General features: G+C 43.3%; 1 protein-coding gene across 3 annotated transcripts; it reads left to right on the forward strand.

Annotated features, from left to right (window-relative positions):
* Positions 1–5734: 5734 nt before the first annotated feature.
* Positions 5735–24463, forward strand: NCOA5 (nuclear receptor coactivator 5). Of its 3 annotated transcripts, XM_032795557.2 has the most exons (10): positions 5735–5831; positions 8236–8422; positions 8983–9090; positions 13317–13383; positions 16968–17318; positions 17548–17663; positions 18119–18245; positions 20113–20312; positions 21339–21662; positions 22305–24463. In XM_032795557.2, the coding sequence occupies exons 2-10, from the start codon at positions 8260–8262 to the stop codon at positions 22967–22969; spliced, it is 2121 nt and encodes a 706-aa protein (XP_032651448.1). In that variant the 5' UTR covers positions 5735–5831; positions 8236–8259; the 3' UTR covers positions 22970–24463. The 3 variants fall into 3 exon arrangements, with proteins under 3 accessions (XP_032651448.1, XP_032651449.1, XP_074928238.1); XM_032795558.2 differs by lacking the exon at positions 8983–9090; XM_075072137.1 differs by lacking the exon at positions 5735–5831 and having other exon boundaries at positions 8081–8422.
* Positions 24464–24819: the final 356 nt, after the last annotated feature.

Below are 24819 nucleotides of genomic sequence, written 5' to 3' on the forward strand. Positions count from 1 at the left end.
ATACCACCCACCACACGGCATTTCTGCACTGAGATATCTGATTCTGCTCGCTGATGTGTCTTAGTCTGAAGAGCTTATTATTTTTTGCTAAGCCAGATTCTGGAGACCAAGCCGCACACATACCTTCGTTATGTTTTCCTTGGTCAACCCTTTAAACTACGCAACATATGGAACAGACGCAACCGGACTGGTTTTCCAACCGAAACTGGTCTTCGTCGTAGTTTTAACAACAAGAACGTAAAAATTCTTTATTTGCTAAGCATACACCAATTATGTATAAGTATCTGTGCACAAGATTATGGTACGTGCTGTCAATTTCAAAAGCTGTGTCTTCTGAGGGATTTAATCCTGCACTCTGCTATTAAACAGACGCCTGCCTATAAGCATAACACTGGCAGGTTGTCAAAAATGTCCACAATTTTTGCAATTAAAAAAATAAAAGTCCTGGCAGCTCAATAACCCTCTGAACACCTTAACTGTCCTTATTAATGGCGAACATTTTAGCCCTCCTTGTACAAAGCATATCTCCCAAACGTGAACCCAAGTGTAAACCGATGGAAGTGGCCTACACTTCCTATGTCCTTATGCCTACCAACAAAACAAGTACTTGTAAAGAAGGTTGTTCCTTTGCTTTATTAAAAGATGGTGAGGTGAGCATGAGAGAAGAAGTCTAAAAACAAGGAATTATAGGCAAAGAAACGAGCAGGTCTCGTACGTGCCGTTATAAAAACTTATTTGTTATTATGCTTTGTTGTCTACAGGTGCGGTTATGGATGAATTTCCTTTGTTTGCGCAACTGTCATTAAAATAATCGCCGTAATCACGCACGCAGCCATATGTATTTGCAACTAATATGTGCTCTGACTCTCTAAATTTGGGCGGTGTTTCTGCTAACTTCTGGGGGAGGGTTTTGTGGGGTTTTCCCTCTCCCTCCCATTGTTCCTCCATAACATTACTTCAATACAATCACATACATATCCCTCACCTCAACCAGATCTTGAGACAGAACCAAGTCCTCGCTTACACACAGCCCCAACCTGAAGCAAATCCCCCAGCCCAACAGCACACCAATACAACGTAAACACTACCAGGAACTATCCTGCCAACCGAAGCACCTGATTGCCAGAACTCTGTCCACATATCTATTCAAGTGACACACATAGGACGCTAATCACATCACGCAACCATCACAAGGGGCTCGTTCCACGCTCAACATCTACAATGGATATATGCCATCATCTGCAGCAAATGCCCCCTCTGCACATACATTGGCCACACCCAGAACCAGCTCTCACGCAAAAGAATAATTGGGAACCACAAATCTGACATCCAGGAATCATAACATTCAAAACCTAGTGGGAGAACACTGCAACCTCTACTACCAGTGACAGACTTGAAGGTGGCAATTTTACAACAAAAACACTTCAAAAACACCGAACTCCAAAGGAACTGCTGAACTTGAATTATATGCAGATAGATACAAAAACTTAGCTTTGAACAGAGACTGGGAATGGTTGGCTATTATACTCACTGAATCTATTTCCCCATGTTAAGTATCCTCACAGCTTCTATGGGTCATCTTGATTATCACTTCAAAAGGTTTTTTTCTCCTGCTGATAATAGCTCATCTCGATTGGCCTCTTACAGTTGGTATGGTACTTCCACCTTTTCGTGTTCTCTGTTTGTATAAATATCTTCTTGCTGTATGTTCGAGTTTATGCATCTGATGAAGTGGGCTGTAGCCCACAAAAGCTTATGCTCAAATAAATTTGTTAGTCTCTAAGGTGCCACAAGTACTCCTGTTCTCATAACATACTTGTGACTTTTCTAGGGCTGGTTTTGTTTAGACAGGACAAAGCCCAGCTTAAATTAATGATTTTGTGGCTGAGCAAACGGTTGCATACTTTTATGTTTTTGTCCAGTTGCCTGCTGGTGCCCCATAAATCCACAAAAATGCTACAACTGCTCTCGACCTTCTCTATCTGCCATTTTGCCTCTCTGCCTCCTTCCCATCTTTTTATTGTTGTTGTTCTGTGGTTTCTCCACAAGGGGGATGGGGATTAATTTCATGTGCTAGCTCCCAGGCTGCTCTGCTTATCAAGTGGAGGTCAACAAGAGGAAGATCCTGCCGCAGTAAAGGCCGCAACAAGGACAAATATGCTCAGGAGCTTAGCCAGATTTTCTCTCCAAGGTCACATAGGTGGCAGGGTGAGATTTGTCATCACTGAGGCCAGGGAAGGTGTGAAGCATGCAGCAAGCTACTCTTCTCCTGCAGCTTTGCAGGAGCAGCGTAATGTGTAGGCAACAGCAGAAGGTGCTACAGCTCTTGCAGGCATGGGAGAGTCTTGCAGAAAGAGGTGGCTCCTAAACTGTCCCCATCTCCCCAAATGAAACATAATTCAGTGCAGCTTTGACACTGAAATCATCTGAAGCCAGCAGGAGCAGACACAAGCACAGCTTTGGCAGATTTTGTACCATGGGGGCCAGAGATGGGGTCCAACCTGGACCACCCCTCAACCTCAACACTCCTGGACCCAGAATTGTGCAGGGGAGATACTTCCCCTTCCCCTTCTGGACACACTAGGACCCAGGCTGGGCCCTCCACCCCCGAGCCATGTGGGCTGGGGAAAGAAGAAATTAGTAGAGAGGAGCTAGCCCAGGAGCCAAAGAAACTGAAGTCAGCAGGAGAAAATGCTGGATTTATAACAAGGATTGCTGGACATGGATGATGTCCATAAAGCATCTTCTGCAGTTTTGACTGGACATTTTCTGCCCCATACTGATTGACTGTTCACTACTTCCGCCTCCTCCCTCAGAGTTTCTTCACCTCAGAGTCTTACCTGCCCTTCATACTCTCTTCCTTCCCCTCCCCCTTTCCTGTCCCATCTCCCCATGTCTTCCCAGTTAGCTGATTCTCTTTCAANGGCCGCCTGCTCGGCTTCCGCCTCTCGGGCTGGGGGGGTCGCCGGGCCGGGCCTGGTGCCGGAGGATCGGACCCGCCCGCCCAGGCGAAAGGTCCGGGGAGCCGCGGCGGGCGGCTCGAGCTCGGAGCTTCACCAAGTGGAGCCTTGTGCGCCCGAGGCGAGCAGGGAAGCGCGGCGAGTGTCCCGCGGAGACGGGCCGGGAGCCCCGCCTGCGCCTGGGAGGAGACGCCGAGCTGCGCCTGCCCGGGAAGTGGATCGCGGAGGAGACGCCTGTGTAAGCGCATGTCAGTGTTTGAATAAAACCTGTATTTAAAATCCGACTGCTGGGGACGTGTTAATTTTTCGTGGCTTCCTGCACTGCTGATTTCCCCTCCGCCCCAGCGATGTGAGACCGCTCGGTTGTGGTACGTGCCGGCTTGGGTAGCGGTTCAGGATCAGTGCGCTGCATCTTGTAATAAAATGTATTTGCTCCTGAATCCCCTCGTGGACAGGGACAGGTTTAGTAGCAAATAGGGAAACTTCTTCTCGCAAATAAACAGTGTCCGATTAATGGCTGTGGAATTTGTTTTTACTTTAAAAAGGGTTCCTAGTTTTACCTTGGGAGGGGGAAGGACGGCCACATGCAGACTGAATGTTGTTAGTGTTATGAATTTTTCCTGGAGGCGTGGTTTTCAGTTGCTTTAATACAATTGAGTTGGGTGTTTTCCCAGTTGGGTTAAACTCTTCCCATCAAGACGTGTCCTTAGCATGCATTACCTCTGCTCCTCGGGAGCTTTGCAAAGCAGCATGAATTTAATACACTTTTGGGTGGACAACAGTGAAAATGTCAAGTTTGTGTCTTACACTGTGCTGCTTGGAAAAGCCATGAGGAGGAGCACAGCCAAAGACACTGGCATTATTCACAGATGAGGAGGGCACCAAAAAGGGTGTAGGAAGGGATAGACTGGCTGTGCCTACCCTAGAGACCTTACAGTGGCACAATTGTATTGCTGTAGCTGCGCCGCTGTAAGGTCTCCTGTGTAGCCTCTCTATGCAGACTGGGGAGTGTCTCCACCAACATAGTACTGTTTACACCAGCACTTCTGTCGGTGCAACTTATGTCAGGCAGGGGTCTGCTGTTTTCACATCGCTGAGGGGCATAAGTTTTACTGACAAAAGTGCAAGTGTAGATATAGCCTAACAGAGACCTTCTCACCAATCCTTGCAACAGCCAGGAGGCTTTGGATAGGCCATCCCTCCCAGTGGTTAATTGGATGGAACTTCAGATTTAAGATCCCTACTAGCTTAAGCCTCATACAAAACGTGGAGCCCCTAGCAAGGCTGGGAGTGGCACTTCCTTAGCAAATACAGAACTCTTTTCCCACATTTGTGACAGTTAAAAAGATGGTGAAGGATGAGTTGGACTTCTTGCCGTGGTATTAGCCTGCCCTGAGGTCACCATCACTGTTAGCTAGAGCTGGCCATGAAAGTTATGGTCCTGTAGCCAGTTGGCGTCTAATAATTTTTTGTAGCTGTGCTTTTACAAACTTGCATATGTTATTTCAGTGATATAGAATATGGTATCATATCCAACTTTCTTCTCTGTCACTAGGCCAAAAAGTACGAACGTGCTTGTGAAATGCTAAACCCTTAGTTTTGTAAACAGATTAGAGAGATTTGCCATTTCTAACATTTACTGCTTTTTGCCTAAAGGCAGGAGCAAAAAAGGGGGGAGAGGAAGGTATGGTGTGTTTACTCATCCCACCAGTAGAACAGAAACAGCTGAATACAGTGCTCTAGGACAGGGTTTCTCAAATAGGGGTTGCCATTGCGTAGGATAAGCGGCTGGCGGGCTGGGCTGGTGTGTTTACTTGCCTCAGAGCAGTGATATGCAGCCAGTGGGAGCGATCAGCTGGACCTGCAGACAGGCAGGTAAACACACTGGTCAGGCCTGCCAGGGGCTTTCCCTACACAAGCGGGCGATCCCTGTTTGAGAAACCCTGCTCTAGGAGAGTGAAATTCTCCCATTCAGCTTTCTTCCCACCTGCTCTTTTCTTTCTCCTTTGGCTTGTCTGACCCAAAGCCATCTGTCTGGAGGAAGAGCTGCTTTTCCTAGGGCAGAATCAAATTCCTGCTGTTTACTTTCTGCCAGTACATCATAGACAAGTTTCCACTCTCTAGCAGAGGACTGGGTTTAGTGCATTGCCACTCTGATTGATTTTTTTTATGCTTTCTTTTCAAGTGACCTGTGCTTGTGCCCCCTATCAACACTTGGACTCCTTCCACTAACTACTGAGGGTCTCCTTCCTTAATCTCCTTTAGTTGGATTATTAGAAGGAAGCTGAATGGGGAAATCATTCGTTTTCCTGAAGCAGTGTCCCTGCAGCTGGGACATGACTCTGGTCTCAACAGTAAGAAACTGACCGTACCCATGTCTTCAACTAAGAAGAGAAGACAGCAGCTGTGACCATTAAATAGTCTCTCATTCAAACCATATACTACCTACTTTTTAAAGTAGAGTTTAACATATGGGACATGCAGATTTCAAAGGTTACCTGAAAAAGGAAAAGTGTCCTTTTTTTTGCTTCTTTATGATGCTGAAAGAACAGGCTTTTTCATCCTAAAGATTTTCTGCATGTTTTTATATTCGAAATCAAGGTCTTTTCCAGCCTACTTTTGCTGTAGGACTATGGACACCTGGAGATTAGTAGGGTTATGATATCTCAAGAGATTGAAACTTGGACAGTTGAGTAGGGGGAAAGGATTTTTACTTTGACAATTTAAAACTCTTGTTTTATACCTTTTTTTTTAAAACTCCTGAAAACAGGTTCAAGAAAAACTCATTAAATATTCACACCATCTACCTCTTCAACTGATGAGTGTCAACACTCAGCTAGTCTTCCTGATGTGGTATTTCTGATACTGAAGGTAAATAAACAGCCCTTTGAGGCATTCTTTATACATTATAAAGAAGCAAAAATTGACACAAGCACATCTTTTCCCTTTGCAGTTCACTTTTAAATGTGTAAGTGCAACAAATATTGTTACCAGCTTTTCAAATTTACTATGAACATAGCTGTGAATGACCTTCAGAAAAGGTCCCTTGATATTACAAATTCTGGATGGTTTTGTGACAGAGAATGCCACATTTTTTTCCTAGCACAATTATGTGGCACTAGAAAAACAGTGCAAACCCATTTTATCTTTTAAGGAGTCTAACTTGCTTATCCAGAGGCTAGTCTTAAAAGAAAACTATACTGACTATAATTAAGATTTGTGGTTGCTGAACTAGTCAAACTGTGACTCATAACTAAGTATAAAAGGATTTTATTGATGTGTTCACAATTATTTTTCCAAGTAACTTCTTAATTTTCACCCCTCCCACCCCCAAAATAAACTCCCACCCCAGCAAAAAAACCCACTCTCAGTCTGGGGGATGAACTCTCCATGTGGGAGATGTTTAATAGAGGGATTTTAACCAACTTCCTATTTTCAGAGACTAATGTTTAGTGTCTTTAAGCCTATTCTGAATTTTTTGCTTTAGAGTTTTACTGATTTTTTTTTTCTTTTAACCTAAAGCTTTAAACCCTGCCTATATGTTAGCTGTGATGGTTTCAGTATCTCTTAGAGTGAGAGTTAAAAGCCAGAAGGGTCCACCAGATCATGTAGTCTGACCTTCTGTATATCAAAGCCTCCAACACCACCCAGCACCCCCACCAGACTTTATACAATTCAACAATTTTATTTGAAAATTAAAAAAAAATCTTTTTTTTAATTTAAATTGGATTTTTAAGTTTGTGATTTTTTCCTTTTAAAAATTAAACTTGTTTCAAATGAAATCTGAAATAGTATAGTATATTAGGCCTAAACTACTTATACTCTCTTAAAACATTTAAATAAAAAATAAATATGCTGAATCTATGAGCAGCTATCAAAAACTTGGAGGTAAAAGCTGCTTTTTTATATAAAAAGAGAATTGGGGGAAAACTTAACTTTTGAGGTCAAGGTTTATAAATATGGCACAATAGGTTATACTGTATTAAGGGCTTGTTTTGTTTAATAACATAAATTTTATGTTTTGTGCGTTTAATTAAATTCCAGTTATTCTAATACACCTGGACATAAATTATGTGCAAAAAGTTAATTATCTATTAAATAAACAATATATCATCATTTTTTAACTTACTAAAAAGGTAGAATTAAGATTAAGAAAATAATAAGCTTAATAATTGCTTAAATGTCTATTGTTATAGTATACCCACCTAGGTAGCAAGAAGGTATATAGAAGCTAATGTAAAAGTTCTTTTAGTTGTAAATCAACGTTTTAATGATTATACCAATCAATACAAGTGCACTTTTCCTTAGAAAATAACTCAAGTACAAATGGAAAAGTTCTTTAAAATTGAGCTTTCCACTTGGTGATTTAAATTAATCCACTCTGACCCATATGAAACCCCGAAACCAGAATTAGACCAATGTATCCAGTCCCCAGGAGATGTTACTGGTATCTTTAGATTTGTCTACAGTAAAGAATGTTTATAAAATTCTACTGTAGATATTACTGGTGGAGATGAATAAGTGGGGAGTCTTTGTACATTAGGGAATTTTTAGACCCAGCTTCGGTAGGAGATGACTTCTTGCTGGGGAAGCAGATTGGGACATAAGAAATGAACCTCAATGTTGGTATGAATGAGAGATCAGATTTTCACTGATTAGATCATTCTGCTTTATATATTTTTGGTTAAGTGATTCAATTAACTGTCAGTTCAAAAGATTTTTTAATTCACTGTGGATATTTGAAAATCTTTTTTCATTCATGCCAGTGCTGTTATATTTGTCTCATTTTACATTGCTACTGTCAAGATGTCTGTTTCCTGTTTATCTGTTTAATTAGTATTTTTTACCAATGTACTGAATGCTTAGATGCTGCAGTGGTGGGCCCTGTGGAGAAGCTTAAGATAGTTACTCACTAATTAGATTTACTGACTGGATGTTCCTATATAAAATTACTGTTTTCTTTAAGTATTCCTTAGTTTGCAATTGAACTGATGAAAACATATCCTTAGAGTGATCAATCATGGATTTAAAATTAAGAGTTTAGGCCAGTAATTTCCTTTTTAGTGGGACAGGAAGATCAAACCCAACACAAGATACAGTTCTCTGCCAAACTTCCAAATCATCTTTGTAAGGATTTCTCTTGAATGCAGTTTGCTTAAGGCAGACCCTGTTGGCCTTTAGTCTGCAAACATGTTAACTTTAACCTTGTTCCAATGTAATTGTAATTGTCGTGGATGTGAAATGATATGCATGGCCATTTTTCTTTTTTGCAAAGTGTTGCATTTGGAACGAAAACAAAATGGCTCGAGGACGCACGAGCAATAGCATCAAACAGAGCGACTTCACTAACAGCACCAATCCACAGGATTTAGAGAGAAGACTTTTTGTCGGCAATTTGCCCACAGACCACATGACCCGTGAAGAAATGGAAGAAATATTTTCAAAATATGGCAAAATCAGGGGTTAGTATTTTCTTTTGTTATGGCTGGGAAATCATAGTCAGAAACTTAATTTTCAAGCCACATCTGATGATGATGAAGGGTGACAGTGAAAAAAGTGACCTTTAGTGACGTTTTTCTTTATCTGCATTTTCCCTGAAAACTAGCTTCCTTTAGTACAACTGAAGCCTAAGGCAAGTTAGAGCTATGGCAGTTTCTCTCTTATCCTTCTGGGTTTGCAGTATGGTACTATACCAAACAAGTCTGTACTTTCTAGGGCTCTCGTATTCTCTTAATTGGATCTTGGTCACTTTAGTGCCTTTTTGGTCACTGTCTTGTCAGAAGAAGTTGGGCTGTTATGTAGCATTTCATAATTGCCTTAGCAACATTATTTTCCATTTTTTTTAATTCTCCTTCGTTTTGGTCCTGGTTAACTTATTTGAGTGTTCCTATTAAGCTTGGATAGATGTTCTTGGGTAACGTCCCTTTGCTTGTTCAGCCCTGTGGGGTTTATATAATGGCCTGCATGTGGTAGTACTGTCCCTTAGTTGTAACTGGTCTTGCCCTGCTATTAATTTTTCCAGCCCTCAGCATGTTCCATGGCTATGGGTTCGTGCAGTATGAACGTCTAGAAGACGTCCAGGCCGCTCTGGACGGTGAGAAGGGTCGCCTTTTTAAAGGGTATAGATTAGGTAAGGAATACTGCTCCATGCTACTCGTTCTGATGCCAGCATGCATTTGGGTAGAAAGAAGGCTTTTTCTTTTAAAGATCTGTGGAAAGATCATTGTGTGAAACCTGCCTTGAATATTAGTCTAAATTTGTATTAGGCACTGTTTATTTTTTGAGTTCTAGTCTTGTGTGTGGTACAGCAATTACTCTGCTCTCTCTTGATATCTTGATCTTTCTCCAAATGTATTTTTATATTTTAGTATATAAATAGCACTATATGCATATGTAAAGCACATCATAACAAGTAGTTGGTGCTAAACCAAAAAATCTCAAGTGTTCACCTGCCCTTCATTTTTTACTGAACTTCATTTTTTAAATCCTTTGTTACTGTATGTTAGACCTCATCTTGATAGATAAAGGGAATTGATCACATAACTAAAAGTTAGTGTGGTTGGTTAGGTGAAAGTGATCATGACTTGATTATATTTATGTGCAAACAGAATAAATTAATATAAATATGAAGCATTTTGGTATTTTACAAGGATCAGTTTCACAAAGCAGAAAACAATTTAATCAAGTCAACTGGAGAAAAAATTTAAACAGAAAAATGTGAATTAAAATTGATGAAGGAAGCAAGAGAATACAAGAGAAATCTGTGGCCAGCAGAGGTAAGGACAGTAAGGAGGAGTAGAAGTATTTTAGAAATGAAAGGAACCCTGACAGTGGTATTGGCCCATTTCTAAATGGAAATGATTGAACTGCCTTTTTTGCATAACTGACAATTCTATGTTCAATAAATATTTCTGTCCTGTATTTGGTGGGGGGGGGGGGAAGCCAGATGTAATCATATCATACGATAATAAAGAACTACTTTCCATTGTGGCTAGTAGCTGCTGTTTAACATCCTCCTTAAGGTTGGATGATTTGGGATCAGGGGATATGGATAACTTGCATAGCTGAGGAGCTCTTTGGACCTTAATGTTGATTTTTTTGATGTCTTGGAAAACTGGGGAGGTTCCAGAAGACTGGAAGAAAGATAATGCTGTGCCAATATTTAAAAAGGGTAATTGGGATGACCAGACTAATTATAAACTTGTTAGCTGAGACTGATCCAGGCAAAATAATGGAACAGTTGATACAACATTTGAATATACCAAAGTAAAGGAGGGCAATCCAATTAATGTCAATCAGCATGAGTTTATGGAAGATAGATCTTGTCAAACTAGTTCCATATTTTTTGATTAGATTACAAGTTTGGTTGATAAATGTAGTAGTGTTTATGTAATAGACTTGTGAAAGATGTTTAACTTGGTTCTGCACAGCAATTTTAGTAAGAAACTAGAACAATATACAATCAACATGGTACACATTAAATGAATTAAAAACTGGGTAACTGATAGGCCTCAAAACATAATTGTAAATGGGGCATGATCGTTGAGTGGATGTGTTTTTTATAGTGGTGTGCCACAGGTATAAGTTCTAGGCTGTATGCGATTTGATATTTATGTCAGTGATCTGGAATAAAATATAAAATCGTTATTGATAGTTTGTGTCATCTGCAGAAATGTGGAGAGTGGAATAATTGAGGATAGGTCACTGATATGGAATGATCTGGATTGCTTGGTAAACTGGGCACAAGCAAACAATGTATTTCAGTACAGCCAAAGGTAAGGTCTTAGAGGAACAAAGAATGAAGGCTGTACTTACAGGATGGAGGTCTCTATCCTGGGAAGCAATGCCTCTGTAAAAGGCTTGGGCGGCAATGGATAATCAGATGAACATGAGCTCCCAGCGTGATGCTGTGGCTAAAAAGGGCTAATGCAGTGTTGAGGGAAATATTGTGTAGGAGTTAGGTAGTTAATATTATCTCTCTATTCAGCACTGGTGTGACCAGTACTGGAATACTGTGTACAGTTCTGGTGTCCACAATTCAGATGATGGAGAAGGTGTAGAGAAGAACCAGGAGAATGATGAAAGGCTTGGAAAACATGCCTTTTGGTCAAGCCCAAGGAACTCAGTCTAATTAGCTTAAAGAGAAGGTCGAGGGGTGGTCATCACAGTCTGTAAATACACCTGCATGGGGAACAGAAATTTGATAGAGGGCTTCTTCAGTCTAGCAGACAAAGATATAGCAAGATCATTGGCTGGAAGATGAAACTAGACAAATTCAGACTAGATATAAGGTGCAAATTTTAAACAGTGAGAGTAATTAACCATTGTGACAACTTACCAAAGGTTGTGGTGGATTCTTCGTCACTGTACATTTTTAAATCAAGATACATTTTAGAAAAACATGTTATGCTGTAGTGCAACCACAGCTACCGTATTTGAAAGAAGAAATTAAGTCAAGAACATCCTAAGGCCTGTGTTATGCATAAGGTCAGACTAGATGATCACAACGGTTCCTTCTGGCCTTAAAATCTATGAAAATCTTCCAAAACAAAAGATTTTAATTTTTTTCAAAAGGTGTTTTGTAAATGTTAAATGTTTAATCTGTAAATGCTGATGGCACCAAATAAAGTTTCTTGAAAACTGTCCATTTTTCAGAAGAGAAGAATCCTTTAAATGTATGTCCAGTTTGAAGACTTATAAAATCTTAAACTAAGGAAGCCGATAGTGTTGCACTTAAAGGGTTACATCTGGTCCTGCAGGGAAAACAGGGCTACGTTAGATGTACATTTTTTGTGTGCTAAAGTCGAATATCATGAACACATAGGGATCTCTTAGAAGAAACCAAACAGTTTAACCCCATTTTTGCATTGCACTAAAATACTTTTACAGATACACTGAAACTCTTTTAATTATCTCCCTGATAAATAGCTCTGTTCAGAGAATAAATGTCCAGCACATCTAAAAGTAGATACGGTAGAAAGTTGCCACGTTAAATAGACAAAACATCCATCCATTTCTTAACCTAACATATCTGTCTCAAGTAATATCCTGTGAATTTTTATACCACTTGTTTCTTGGGTTACCACTACTTAATGCGCAAATGATATTTACCTTTTCATTCACTATCAAAGGAGAGAACACATCCTTTCTTGTTTAGAGTAAGAATGAAGATTGAAACTAGCATCTTTGTTTTAATTTTAACTAAAATTCATCATGAAAAGCTTGGGAAATGAAGGTAGATAGTAAAGCCACCAAGTTTCTGCTTACAGAAGTCTACATGCCTTGTTTTTATGAGTGTGTTTGTTTTTTTTTCCAACTGCAGGAAAATTGAAAGCTATACATTATTTAATTACCTAGTCATTACCATTAATTACACTGTTAAATCCTCAAACAAATGTTACATGTAGCATTTAGGTGATTTTCTTTTTTTAAAGGTTCTCATGACTGAGAACAGAATGTCCTAAACCAACCATTATTCTGGAGTGGTTTTGTTCTTGCCCACATTCAAATAATAACCTCATCATCTCTCTGCTACCGTGGATGTTTTCATCATTTCTCTCAAGACTAATATTATCAGCCGTTTTAGCTGAACTTCTGTTCTTGAATTGGTTACAGCCTTGTGGCTCCCTAGTTCTCTTGTGTGTTCCACTCAGAACACTTCAAGAAACATTTTCTGTGCAGTTACTCAGACATTAACAATTTTCAAACGTCTGATCTATTGCATTTACTTGCATCACATTGACTTGATGGTGTTATGACTGCATGAAGTTCACTTCATGGGGTAGTTTTTACTTCAAGTCCCTTGGATCCTTCTGCCTGAGTGGTGGAGATTGTGCAATTTGATGTCACAACAGTCCCCTGGAAGTCAATTGAACTTGTTTTTGAGAGCCCTTGGGTTCTTTTCCAGAAGGATAGCAGCATCCTCCATCGAACAGGACTGGCTTTGAATTTTGAGATGAAGTGTACTAGCCAACAGCTTTCCATTCACGAAGGATTGTCTGACTCTTTACTTTTTCTCCTGGAATCCATGGAGCTGAATGCTGTTGGTCCACAGACTACAGGAGAAAGAGGTGGTGGTCTCTTATGGGACAAGGAGTCTGGACATGGGTCTAAACATGATAAAGGGATAGAATTTCATACACTGTCCACTTCTTTTAGCTGGAAATCACAGTAATCCATTGCATTGTACTATCTTAATTTTAATAAAAATAATTAAAGTGACAATGCCTCTTGGCTGAATGGATTTCCTTGCACCATATGGCTGTCTTTGAACTTTTATTGCTTTAATTTAAAATGTGCTGACGATCTCTTTTTTGTTCCATAGCATTGAACAGATGGGTTGATTATTCTTTTCAGATATTAATAAAGCAGCGGAAAGAAGAAATATGAATAAGGCTTCATCAAGGTCCAGCCCATCACGAAGGTAAAGTACCTGGAAGCAGTGAGTTATACTAGGAAGGTTAGGCTTTAGGGTACAAGTCCTCCTTCCTCTGCTAAATGTCTAGTTTTCATCCCTCACCACCACCGCCCCAACAGAATGGAGACACTCAAGTGAACAGTTAGAATGTGACCATCCCTTCCATATGCGAAGGGCCTCACTGGTTCTAACAGCTCAGGAGGCACAAGGGAAACCTTGTGTTTGCTGCTGTGACTACAACTGGATGCTGCATTTTGCAGCATAGGTTGTGTGATATTTGTTGGGGAAGGACTGCTGTTTGTTCCAAACAAGGCGTCTATAGAGAATACAATGGGTATATAGCATTCGCCATGCTGTGCAACAGAGAATGCCAGCACTTTACATCTTCTGATGTCGAAAGCTTCCAGTGCTGACATGAGCCTGGAAAATGATTATGCAGACAACGCACACCACAGGGAGAGAACTTCCCTGGAGGCACTACGCTTTCTGCATGTGCACTTGTATCATATCAGCATCCTTCTCTGTCCAGTTACATTGGGGATACTGGGCATCTGCCTGCTTTTCCCACACATCCCTCCCCCAATAAATAGGCCCAATACGTACAGTCCCTGTGTGTCACTCTTCTTGTGCAGTCGCGCAGCAGATTGAGAAGAGACACAGGAATTAACTACATTGCAGGAGGAGACTCCTGAATAATGTCCATGTTTTACTATGAAGTGTGGGTGAACACTGCAGTTACATTCTGACACAGTATGCATCTTCTCTGGCAGTACTACAGAGCTGTGTACACAGAGAGAGAAATGTCAGTGTTAGTACTGATAGAACTGTATGAACACTACATGTAACCAGTCTGAAGCATCCATGTTTCACAGCTACACTGCAAATTGTGTCCTATCAGTGTCAGTAGATATTCCATGTTTCTGTACATACAGCTACAGTGGGCCACAGTTGGCTATTGTTTATGGCTGTGTCCCATTACAGGGGTGTCCCGGCAGATACGGGGTGTCCCTGTTTATGTGATTGATTGTGGTCGATACTACCTTCAGTTACTAGAGATCTTGGGCAAATACATTCCTTCCTGGACCTCACACAAGGAGTAAGAAGTTTATGGGGTTTCCCATGTAAATCCTGAATGTCTGGGGATACAGAATGCAGACAGATACTGTAAATTTGCTGCATTTATACTGCAGAGCACAAGTGGATTTATAGAGCCCGCTGCCACTTGGCATCGGGCAACATTGCAGGAGCATGCAAATACAGGCCGCTGCCTCTGGGCATTGGGCAATGCTACAGGAGCATGTGAGAGCAGAGGCCAAAGTGACTGGGCATCAGGGTATGGGTGATGCTACAGCACAAGCCAATGCCGCTGGGCATTGGGGTTCAAGCGTTGGCACAGGAGCATACGCAAACACAGGCTGATGCGACTGGGCATTAGGGTTCGGGCAATGGCACAGGAGCACGTGCAAGCACAAGGCCAATGCTGCTGGGCATTGGGGTTCGGACAATGGCACAGTAGCGCCAGCAGATTTGCGGAGGCTGATGCTATGGGCATCAGGTAACGCCACAGGAGCACGAGCGGAGGCTGATGCCACAGGAGTGCAAGCAGATTTGCAGAGGCCGATGCCTTGAGCATCAGATGAGCAGGAGTGTCTGAGCAAGCAGCAGCTGATGCTGTGTGTGAGTGTTTGCATCACCAAGGGCAAACTGCTTTTGTGCATCCTTGTTCATGATGTCTCACTCCAGATAATGGATGGATATGGCCTGTATACCTGTTTAGGTAAACAGAGTGGGAATTAATACCATATACAATGCAATTACATTGCAGTCTTGGGTGGTTGTATTGTATTCTACCCTGTGGCTTACAGCAGGATATGGGATACTCTGTATTCCTGTGTCTGACTGTACTGTAAATTCCAGGTGGATGCAATGGTATCTGCTCTGGTTTCACTGCAGATTACAGATGAGAATACAGGATGTATTTCCTCTAGTTATACTGCAGAATGAGTGGGGAATACTGTGTGTATCCCTAATCTAGTGTGTGATTACACTGCACATCATAGGTGAGGATGCGCTTTGTATCCTGCCTGTATAAAGTGTAAAGCAGGAGGGAAAACTGTTTCCCTGATATTGAGGATGATTACACTATAGATCATGTTCAAATGTGGTGCATCTTCTCGTATATCACTGAGACTGCATCCCTGGTGCCGATACATTCTTATCACTGGAAAAAACTATATATTACCTGTGGGTAAAACAATAGTTCATGTTACAGGATACACACTGTATCTGGCTTATAAATAAAGACCACAGGGAATACTGTGTATCCCTTGGATACAGATGGTCAAAGTTATTACATGGAATCCACATAACTTTCTCACTGCTCAGAGAAGAGGGGCATAGGAAAGTAATCATCATCTGGGTTTGGTAGGTATCCATCAACTTGATATTGAAGCCTGAACCTCTAGCTGGCTAATCCTGATACTCACTCTCCCACTGATTCCGAAACGAAATTGTCAGCAACATAGAACTTACGGGAGGGACTTGCCTTCGTCTTGCTGTGAAAGCATGATAGTAATGTATAGCATGTTCTGTACTTCCTTCAGGAACTAGGCTAGTTAGCCAAAGGGAATTTAGCAATTGGAAGTGTTGGTTAAAAGTCTCAATAAAATACTTCCTTTCAAGTGTTTCTCTTCTCACAGTTGTAAGTGTCCTGCACATGTTAGCCATCTGAGAGTACATACTGCTCTGCTTGAAGCTCAGCACTTCCATTCCTAAGGCGTACTATATGTTTATGGCTTAGAGTGGATTGAAGGCTATGCTAGATCTGGAAAACAAATTCTGTTTTGGAAAAAAGAAGCCTGCAGTCTTTCACCTCTCTTTCTATGTACTTCTGACTGAAGATGGCATGCTGCTGTACTGCAGTTAAAAGCCTGAGTGAGAGGAGAATTGGGAATCATGAATCCTCCTGGTGATACAGACCTGGCTCGGTTAGTGCTGTCCTAACATGGGGCATCATGCAGTCACACTGATTTCTTTCAGGGAATATCTCATCGTTGTACAGAATCCAGCCATATGGTCTTCATGATCACAACACACATTTTCATAAACTTGTTTCAGGGATTCTGCTCTCCTTTTTCAATTCAGTGAATTAAAATGGTCCCTTTGACATTTAACTACAGTGTCTAGTGGATGGGAGGACAAGACACCCGGGGTTCCACGTACCAGTTGTCTGAAAAACAAATGTTTTGCTTGAAAATTTCTCACTGGCTGTAAGGCCTGACATCTTTGAGTGATGGTTTCTTAGCTGCCTGCCTTTGTCTTGCACAAACATCCTGCACTTCTAGTGGTGGTCCAGATAAGGTGTTTTCTGGAGCTTGCTGGGCTGTGCAAGGCATTTGAATAAGAAACCTTTTAAAAATGCCTTGACACAACCCTTTGGACCTATCTCGCTGCTTTTGTTTCGATGGGGAATAGGAGGGGAGGATTCAGCTGCTGAGCGAAAGGTTTCTATGGCCACCCCAGGTAAGAGGTCTAGGGCTGACAGTGCTTGTGCTTTTTGTCTAATGACATTTCCCTGGTACTTTCCTCAGAGAGCCATATGCGTACGGGGATGGCAGAGATGGGAGACGTGATCGCTCCCCTATTCGGGGGAGCCCACGGAGAGAGCCAAGGGATGGTAGAAATGGCCGAGATTCCAGAGATGCTCGAGATATTCGAGGTAGAGATGTACGTGATCCCAGAGATGCTAGAGACCACCGGGACCCTAGAGATCTGCGAGAGCCCCGGGACATCAGGGACCCTAGAGATCTGCGAGAGCCCCGGGACATCAGGGACCCTAGAGATCTGCGAGAGCCCCGGGACATTCGAGACCTGCGTGACCCGCGGGATCCTGTGTATGATCGCTATCGGGATGTGAGGGAGCCACGGGACGCCGTGTACAGGTATTGGAGTGCTAGTGATTTGCTGCCTCTCTTGTGGTGATGGTATTAAATTGGGGCCTGTTGGTCCTCATACAGATTGTGGTAGTTTGGCTGTGTCTGGAGGATAGCCAGGTACGTAGTGTTCGCGTGCATTACTTGGGGAAAGTTGGGGTTGCATGAGGAGATGATGATGCTGCCTGGAATTTTCACTTCTGAACATACAACAGGCTGTGAATCACTTACTTTGCAGAAGAGATGATGCTTATGACCGTTACCTTCGCCTGGAAGACTATTACCGGAGGAAAGATGATCCTTATTATGACCGTTACAGAGACCACTTTGACAGAGCCCCTTTAAGTGCAGAAGGTCAGTTTTCTTCTCCCTCCCTCCTCCACACACGCCCCAACCCACCCTCCAATACAATTTTTTTTAACAAGTGTAGTGTTATAGGCAGGCTTTCATCTTCTACCACCTGAAGATGGTGGAAGGTTGCATTCAGCCCTGAAATGAGTAGTGCAGCAGATCCACCTCTGAAACTAGATTGCTATGGGAGTTGGGCAGGCTGGCAGGGATAGCTCAGTGGTTTGAGCATTGACCTGCGAAACCCAGGTTGTGAATTCAGTCCTTGAGGGGGCCACTTAGAGATCTGAAGCAAAATCAGTACTTGGTCCTGCTAGCAAAGGCTGGGGGCTGGACTTGATGACCTTTCAGGGTCCCTTCCAGTTCTGTGAGATAGGTATATCTCCATATATTTATTTAACTCTGAGCAGCTAGATTGACATTATTCACTTCCTTCATTTCCATGGCTGGTTTTCTTTCAGAGCGTCTGAAACGCGAGGAGCGACGCAGGGAGGAGCTATACCGGCAGTACTTTGAGGAAATCAAGAGGCGCTTTGATTCAGAGAGGCCTGTGGACTGTTCTGTGATAGTGGTTAATAAGCAGACAAAGTAAGAAGTTAGTTGCTGTGACCAGTTGTGATCCTCTGAATAGAGGGACGCTATTTGCTTGGAATAAAAATTACCCTGGATTTTCAGGGCAGTTTCCATTGTAGCAGCTATTCGAGAGAGTAGCTTTTGAGCATTTAAGAGTGCTGCAATCAGTTTCTTTAATTCTTTTGACAGCAGATATTCTATTTTTGTTGGGATGGGGAAAACTAAGTATTTTGGCCTTGAAAATCTATTACTCTGGGTTTCCCCCACACACTTCCTGTAACAGCCGGGTACTTCACTGATGTAGGGCAACATGAAATGGCCTGTGCTTACTCTTCTCTTTATTAATTGAATTACTAATTATTGATTAAAAATTAGCACCATGCCGTAGCAATAAGGGCACACATTAAATGGATTTAAAACTGGCTGACAGATCCCAAAAAGTCTTTGTCAGTAACCATAATCAAATGGGGCTGTTTCTAGTGGGAGTCTAAAGGGCAGCCGTAGTAGGCCTGATGCGAGTTGACATTTTCATTAATGATCTGAAAGTAAATATAAAATTTCTGCAGATTATGGAGAGAGTGGCAGAATGGTAAGTAGTAATGGCAGGGCAGTCGTGCAGAGCAGTCTGCATCACTTGGTAAGGTGGGTGCACTTAAACAAAACGTGTTTTAATACAGCCAGATGCCCACGGGAACAAAGAATACAGGCCATATCTACAGACTGCATCCCGACTCTGACAAGGGTCTAGCTGTGCTAATGGACAGACAACCCAGCATGAGCTCCTGGTGTGTCTCAGCTAGTGCCAGCCTTGGGTTGTATGAACCGGCAGGGGATAGTACCTCTGTGTACAGCATTGGTGGGACTGATGCTGGCTACTGTGTCCAGCTCTGGTGTCCATATTGTCAGAAAGATGTTGGAAAATTAGAGAAGGAGCAGATGAGAGTGACAGAAATGATTTGAGGGCTGGAGAAAATGCCTTACAATGAAAGATGTAAAGAGCTGAATCTGTTTAGCTTATCAAAAATATTTGAGAGGTATCTTGATTACTGAATACTAAAGGGCTCTTTAATCCAGCAGAGAAAGACAGAACAAAAGCCAGTGGCTGGAATCTGAAGCCAGACTAATTCAAATTGGAAATAAGTTGCAAATTGTTAATGAGGTGATTAACCGTGGAACAAACTCCCAAGGGAAATGGTGGATTCTCCATCTCTTGGTGTTTTCAAGACTGGATGCCTTTCTGGAAGATGCTTTAGTTGTATACAAGTTCTTGGGCTCAGAACAGGGGGAACTGAGTGAAATTCTCTAGCCTGTGATATACAGAATGTCAGACTAAGATGTTCTAATGGTCCCTCCTGGCCTTAAGATATATGAATCTGAAGGGCTGAGACGGGATTTTAAATCTTGGGTTCTGAAGCATTTGTGTTCTTTTCTATAGCTTGTTGATCAATGGTTCATGCTAACTTAGTTGTGTAGTCATACTTTTAGCTCAAAAGAAGTGACTAAGGGAAGATTCACAAAACCAGCCCTCCAGGCAGGCAGATTCCAGTTCCTCTCCGACCAGTAATTGACCCATACTCCCTATTTTTGGTTGCGCTTAATATGGTTTTTGGTGCATGCAGACATCAACAGCCTTCCAGTTCCTGTTGTCCAAAGACACTGAATGTAGCTGGATGCGGTATCTGGTCTTCTGGAGGATGCTGGGCCCTGTGCTCTCTAGGGCTTGTGCACATACAGAAGTTGCATCATCAGTTTAACTTTAACTCTGTTCAGAACTGAATTTAACTGATGCAAAAAATGAGCCTGAAGGTGATGGAAGTGAACGCATGAGGGTTTCTGTACATTGCTGGCATATTATAACGTGCACTGCTTTTGCTTTGTGTAGGGAGTATGCTGAGTCAGTGGGGCGGAAGGTGCGGGATCTGGGCATGGTGGTGGATCTGATCTTCCTCAACACAGAAATGTCACTGACTCAAGCCCTGGAGGACGTGGGCAGAGGAGGGTCTCCTTTTGCCATTGTCATCACCCAGCAGCACCAAGTTCACCGCTCCTGCACCGTTAATATCATGTTTGGCACACCACAAGGTACAGAGGCCACAGTGGTCTGCTGGTTCAGATCACTCTGAAGTGCTAGAAACACTTCCAATGCTGCCTCAGAGATTCTTCTCTCAAGCAGAAAACCGCACAAGACACAACACTTCCTTGCTGTGACATAAATAGCTATTAATGACCCAATGTCTGTATGAAACAATGTTGAAGTTAACCCAGATTTCCCACTGTGAGGGAAAGAGTAGTTTGGCTCTGTGCTCTGTCTGCAAATCCCAGTATTTCTGGTGTGAAGCTCTGGCCAGCTTTTCTTTAGATGCTGAAGTCCTTCCCTGCAAGTATTATTCAGAGTGCGCCAATTCTTAGATCTCTGCCCCGGTCCATTCACCTTTCTTCTTGTGAGACAGAATGAATGGCCACAACCTTCTTAAAGGTGCCCCCAAAGGAAACAGTCGGGCTTGTGCTCTGTTTTGTTTTATGATATATCATATGGCTCAAAAGACTTAATTTTTTTTTTTTTTGGTGCTGCTTATTGCTCCAGTACTGCTGCTGATCAGAGCTTTGTCTGGAATCAGCAGAGTGAAATTCACAAGTGTGGCTTTTCCTACTGTTTCTATTAGAACCTGTGGCAGCAAGGAAGCTGAGAAGAATCATGTGAGTGATATTCTGTTGTTTGGGAAAGCTCTGAGCAGCAGCAGAAGAGAGGCAGGTACCGGGGCTATTCAGGGGAGCTAGGGGCGAAGTAGCAGAGACCATCCCCTGTTTGTGGTTAGGTATATTTGTATGTAATGTAAGGAAAAGAGCTGCTTTCTTCCTACCAATAGGGGAGTTTGGAGGAAGAGCTTATGTATCAAACACCTAAACAGGCTAATATGAAAGGCGTTACCCCTGGTTGAGAACCACTGCTGCAGTTAGTGGTGCTGGAAAATGTTCCCAAGCTTGGATACTAAGAGCTGCTCCTGCCTGTTCACTCTGATCTGCTGATCCAGGTCAGCGGAAGGAGCACCTAATACTTGTAACTGCTATCAGTGGGGTCCAAATAGTTAAAAGGCTCTTTTTGTGCAGAACATCGCAACATGCCCCAAGCTGATGCCATGGTGCTGGTGGCAAGGAATTATGAACGCTACAAGACAGAGACCCGAGAAAAGGAGCGTGAAGAAATAGCCAGACAGGCTGCCAAGATGGCAGATGAAGCAATTCTGCAGGAACGCGAACGCCCACCATCCATAGAGGAAGGTGTTAGAGGGGGCCATCCTCCAGGAATCCAGACTCTCTTGAACCTGCTGGCAGACAACCGCTATCTGACTGCTGAAGAGACCGATAAAGTCATCAATTACCTGAGAGACCGGAAGGAACGACTACTTAGAGGAAGTACTGACTCTCTGCAGGGTAAGTTATCTGTCACATTCACTCCGATGCTAGGTACCTTAACAGGCCTTTGAGGCAGAGATGCCTGTTAGGCCATGTCTATGCTACCAGATTTTGCTGGGTCAGCTCTCGGTTAGGCGAGGAGTGAAGGCATGATTCCTGAAGGACTGAGCTATGTCAGCAGAAACCTCTAATGTGGGCATAGTTACACTGGCAAAACTGCCCTGTTCCCTGTGTAACTTGTTTTGCTTGTGGGAGGTGGCTTTAGGACAGTGGCGGAAAGCACAGCTTTGAAGGTACAGCTGCGCCTACGTGAGGAGTGCATTGCCAGTATGACATGCCAGCTCTCCCTTAGCAGTAGACATAGCCTTGGAGTATTGAGGCTGTTCTGATCATTCAGGGATCTTCCTGGGGCATCAGATTCTCTCTGTGAGATTGCAGGGATACACCAACTGAATAGACTTGTCGTGAGTGGAGATGGTTCTGTAAGTGACATGGCCTGTGTTCTGCTTCCATGCCACTCACTCAGAGTAGTTCAGTCCCACCCGTTTAGAGGAAAGGGCAGTAATTGACTTACATGGCTTAATAACTGTACCCCTCAGAGCTCCTCTAGGATGCCTGGTCAGATGGCCCTGCAGAGAATTCACCCTTTTCTCTTTCCAGCTCCATTGTCGAGACAGTCTCTTGGGGCGCCTTCAGGATCGTCTATGACCAGCCAGACCAGCCTTCCAAGCTCTCAAACTCATCAGAGCACTCAGCCCCTGGCCTCTGCCACCTCTGCTCCAGTGTCCTCCACTAATCCCCAACAGGAGCTGCAGGCAAAAATCCTCAGCCTCTTCAACAGTGGGGCTGCGGCTGCAGCAGCAGCAGCTGCTGTAGCAAACAGCAGCTCTGCAGCTTCCACAGCCGCTTCAGGCGGCACTCAGAACCAAAACTATGCGAATGTAGCCAGCAATCAAGCACGGGCAGTGCAGCTCAGTGCAGCAAGCTTAAACCAGTCTCAGCAGAGAACACAGGTCCCTGGTCCACAGCTTCCTGCCCTCCCAGGCTCCACAAGGAACGCGGGCCCAAGACCTGGAGCATCTCAGCCAGCCCAGGTACACTATGGTCAGCACCAAAATCGTCTGCCTACCCCTAGCAACATAGCTGTTCAAAGGCCCGTATCCTCTTCAGGTATCAACTTTGATAACCCCAGTGTGCAGAAAGCCTTGGACACCCTAATCCAGAGTGGCCCTGCGCTCTCCCATCTGGTGAGCCAGACAGTGGCCCAGGGGCGAGCAGGACCCTCAGCCCCGCAACCCATGGGCTCCTACCAGCGACACTATTAACATCTAGCTGCAGAGCCAGTTTCCCTTCCCTTTGCCATTACCATACTTGTAGCTGTTTAAGAGTCTTTTGTCCTAGACTCAAGGCAAATGCCCTTGAAGATGCATGTCCTCTCCCTCTCTGAGTCCTTTGCTCTCCCTAGGCCACTTCTGCCTTCACAGTGGCTAGAGCACTCACTCCAGTAGGATTGCTGTTGAGTGTGTTGCTAGTGTCCCTCTTCCCCTTGGTTTGGGTTAGCTGTCTTTGGAGATGAGAGCTCTGCTCCAGGTGACACAGGAGTTCAGAAGCTTCTGTGAGTAGTTGAATTTTGCCCTCGTTGGAAGTTGCTGCTATTCCAGCCCCCCTGCATTTCCCGCTCTTGGTGGTTGCCACTACAGTAATGTTTGCACAGCATGTTATACCATGCCTGCAGTCTGTAGTCAAGTCTGGAGAGAATTTCACAAGGAGCTTATCAGAACAAAGTGGCTTCTTGAACTGGGTTTGTCTGAGACTGATTCCTCTCCCCCTTACAAGCATCTCAGGGGTGTGAACTCTAGGATGGTTCTGGGTTGGGTGGCTAGTGGTTAGACTTTTCTCGGAGGTTTGGGTGGGCAGTATTGTGTGTGGTTTAAAACAAACCATGAGCCAGATATGGGGAAACCTCCCTGGTGGTGCTGTAGCAGCTAAACTCATGGAACATGAGCAAGACTTGACCTCCCCCGGTAAAGCTGGGCAGTGAGTGCAGTGTGGAACTCTCTCAGCAGGGACTAAGACTTCCTGGCTTAGTGAGGCCAGCAAGGATCTGCTTGCCATACCCAGGAGTGAGGAGCTTTCCAGCATTTGTTCTGGGTATAGTGGCAAACCCAAACACCGGAACTTCCTACTCAGGCCAGGATAGGGAACTAAAAGGCTCTGTCAATTCTCCTGGACTCAACAGCCAAATTTACAAGCAGTTTATTACATGTGACACAAGTTTTCATTTGGTTTGGGGCAGTTGACTACTGTAACTTTCACAGCCCAACCACAGAAACCCTATTCTGCGTGCAGTTCCCCCTCCCAGAATTGGGTATAGGCTCCCTGGTGGGGGGTGGGGTCTCTACACTCCGCTGGAGCTTTGCGGACTCCATTTTATTGCTGGTTAGGTTGAGTTCTGTTACAGGTTGGGGAGGCACTGTTGAGAGGGCTCCTATGTTTTTATAAGTTTCCAAACATTTTAGTAGCAGCATTGGATGCTTTTGTGGAAAATCAGGCAGAGATTCCTGAGCCGGTTTTTAACCAGTGATGCGTGGTGTTAGGGCATGTGGCTTCTCTGACAAGATCATATCTAGTGCCAAAGGGAATGCATCGCCCCTTTAAAGCCTCTGGGGCTTCCTGAGGGAGGGCAGGAAGAAACTGTTTAGAAAACAAAGTTCCTGGAGCAGTGACTCTCTGTCCTGAATGGTTTGTGTTCTAGAGCATTTTTCTTTCTGTGCTGTTAACAAGAGGACGTTACTTTTTAATAAAATTGGCAGGAAAAATATGATGTTGCGTGTTTGACACTAACCAGCTTGAGCATTGAATTGAAATAGATCCTTTCCTAGGAGTTGCAAGTTGTCTGTTTTCTCAGGTAACCTGCCTTATGGCTTGCCTGCATGAGGAATTCACAGGGAAGCCAGTGAGCATGTAGACTGAAAACCACTAGCTATTCCTCCCTTGTTCTCAGGTGGATGCTCATTTTCTGCACTGAATGCCTTTCTGTAATGGAGCTTGAGCCACTGTTAGCATGGAATAACAATATCCACACAGGGAGCTGTTCAGCAATCGCTATTCTGGGCACTGGCCAGTGCCAGATGCCAAGGAGAAAGTGTGAAAGCGCTTTCTTGCACGTGACTCT

The sequence above is a fragment of the Chelonoidis abingdonii genome, chromosome 14 (genome assembly GCF_003597395.2).
Source record: "Chelonoidis abingdonii isolate Lonesome George chromosome 14, CheloAbing_2.0, whole genome shotgun sequence".
In the NCBI taxonomy this organism is placed as follows: Eukaryota; Metazoa; Chordata; order Testudines; family Testudinidae; genus Chelonoidis; species Chelonoidis abingdonii.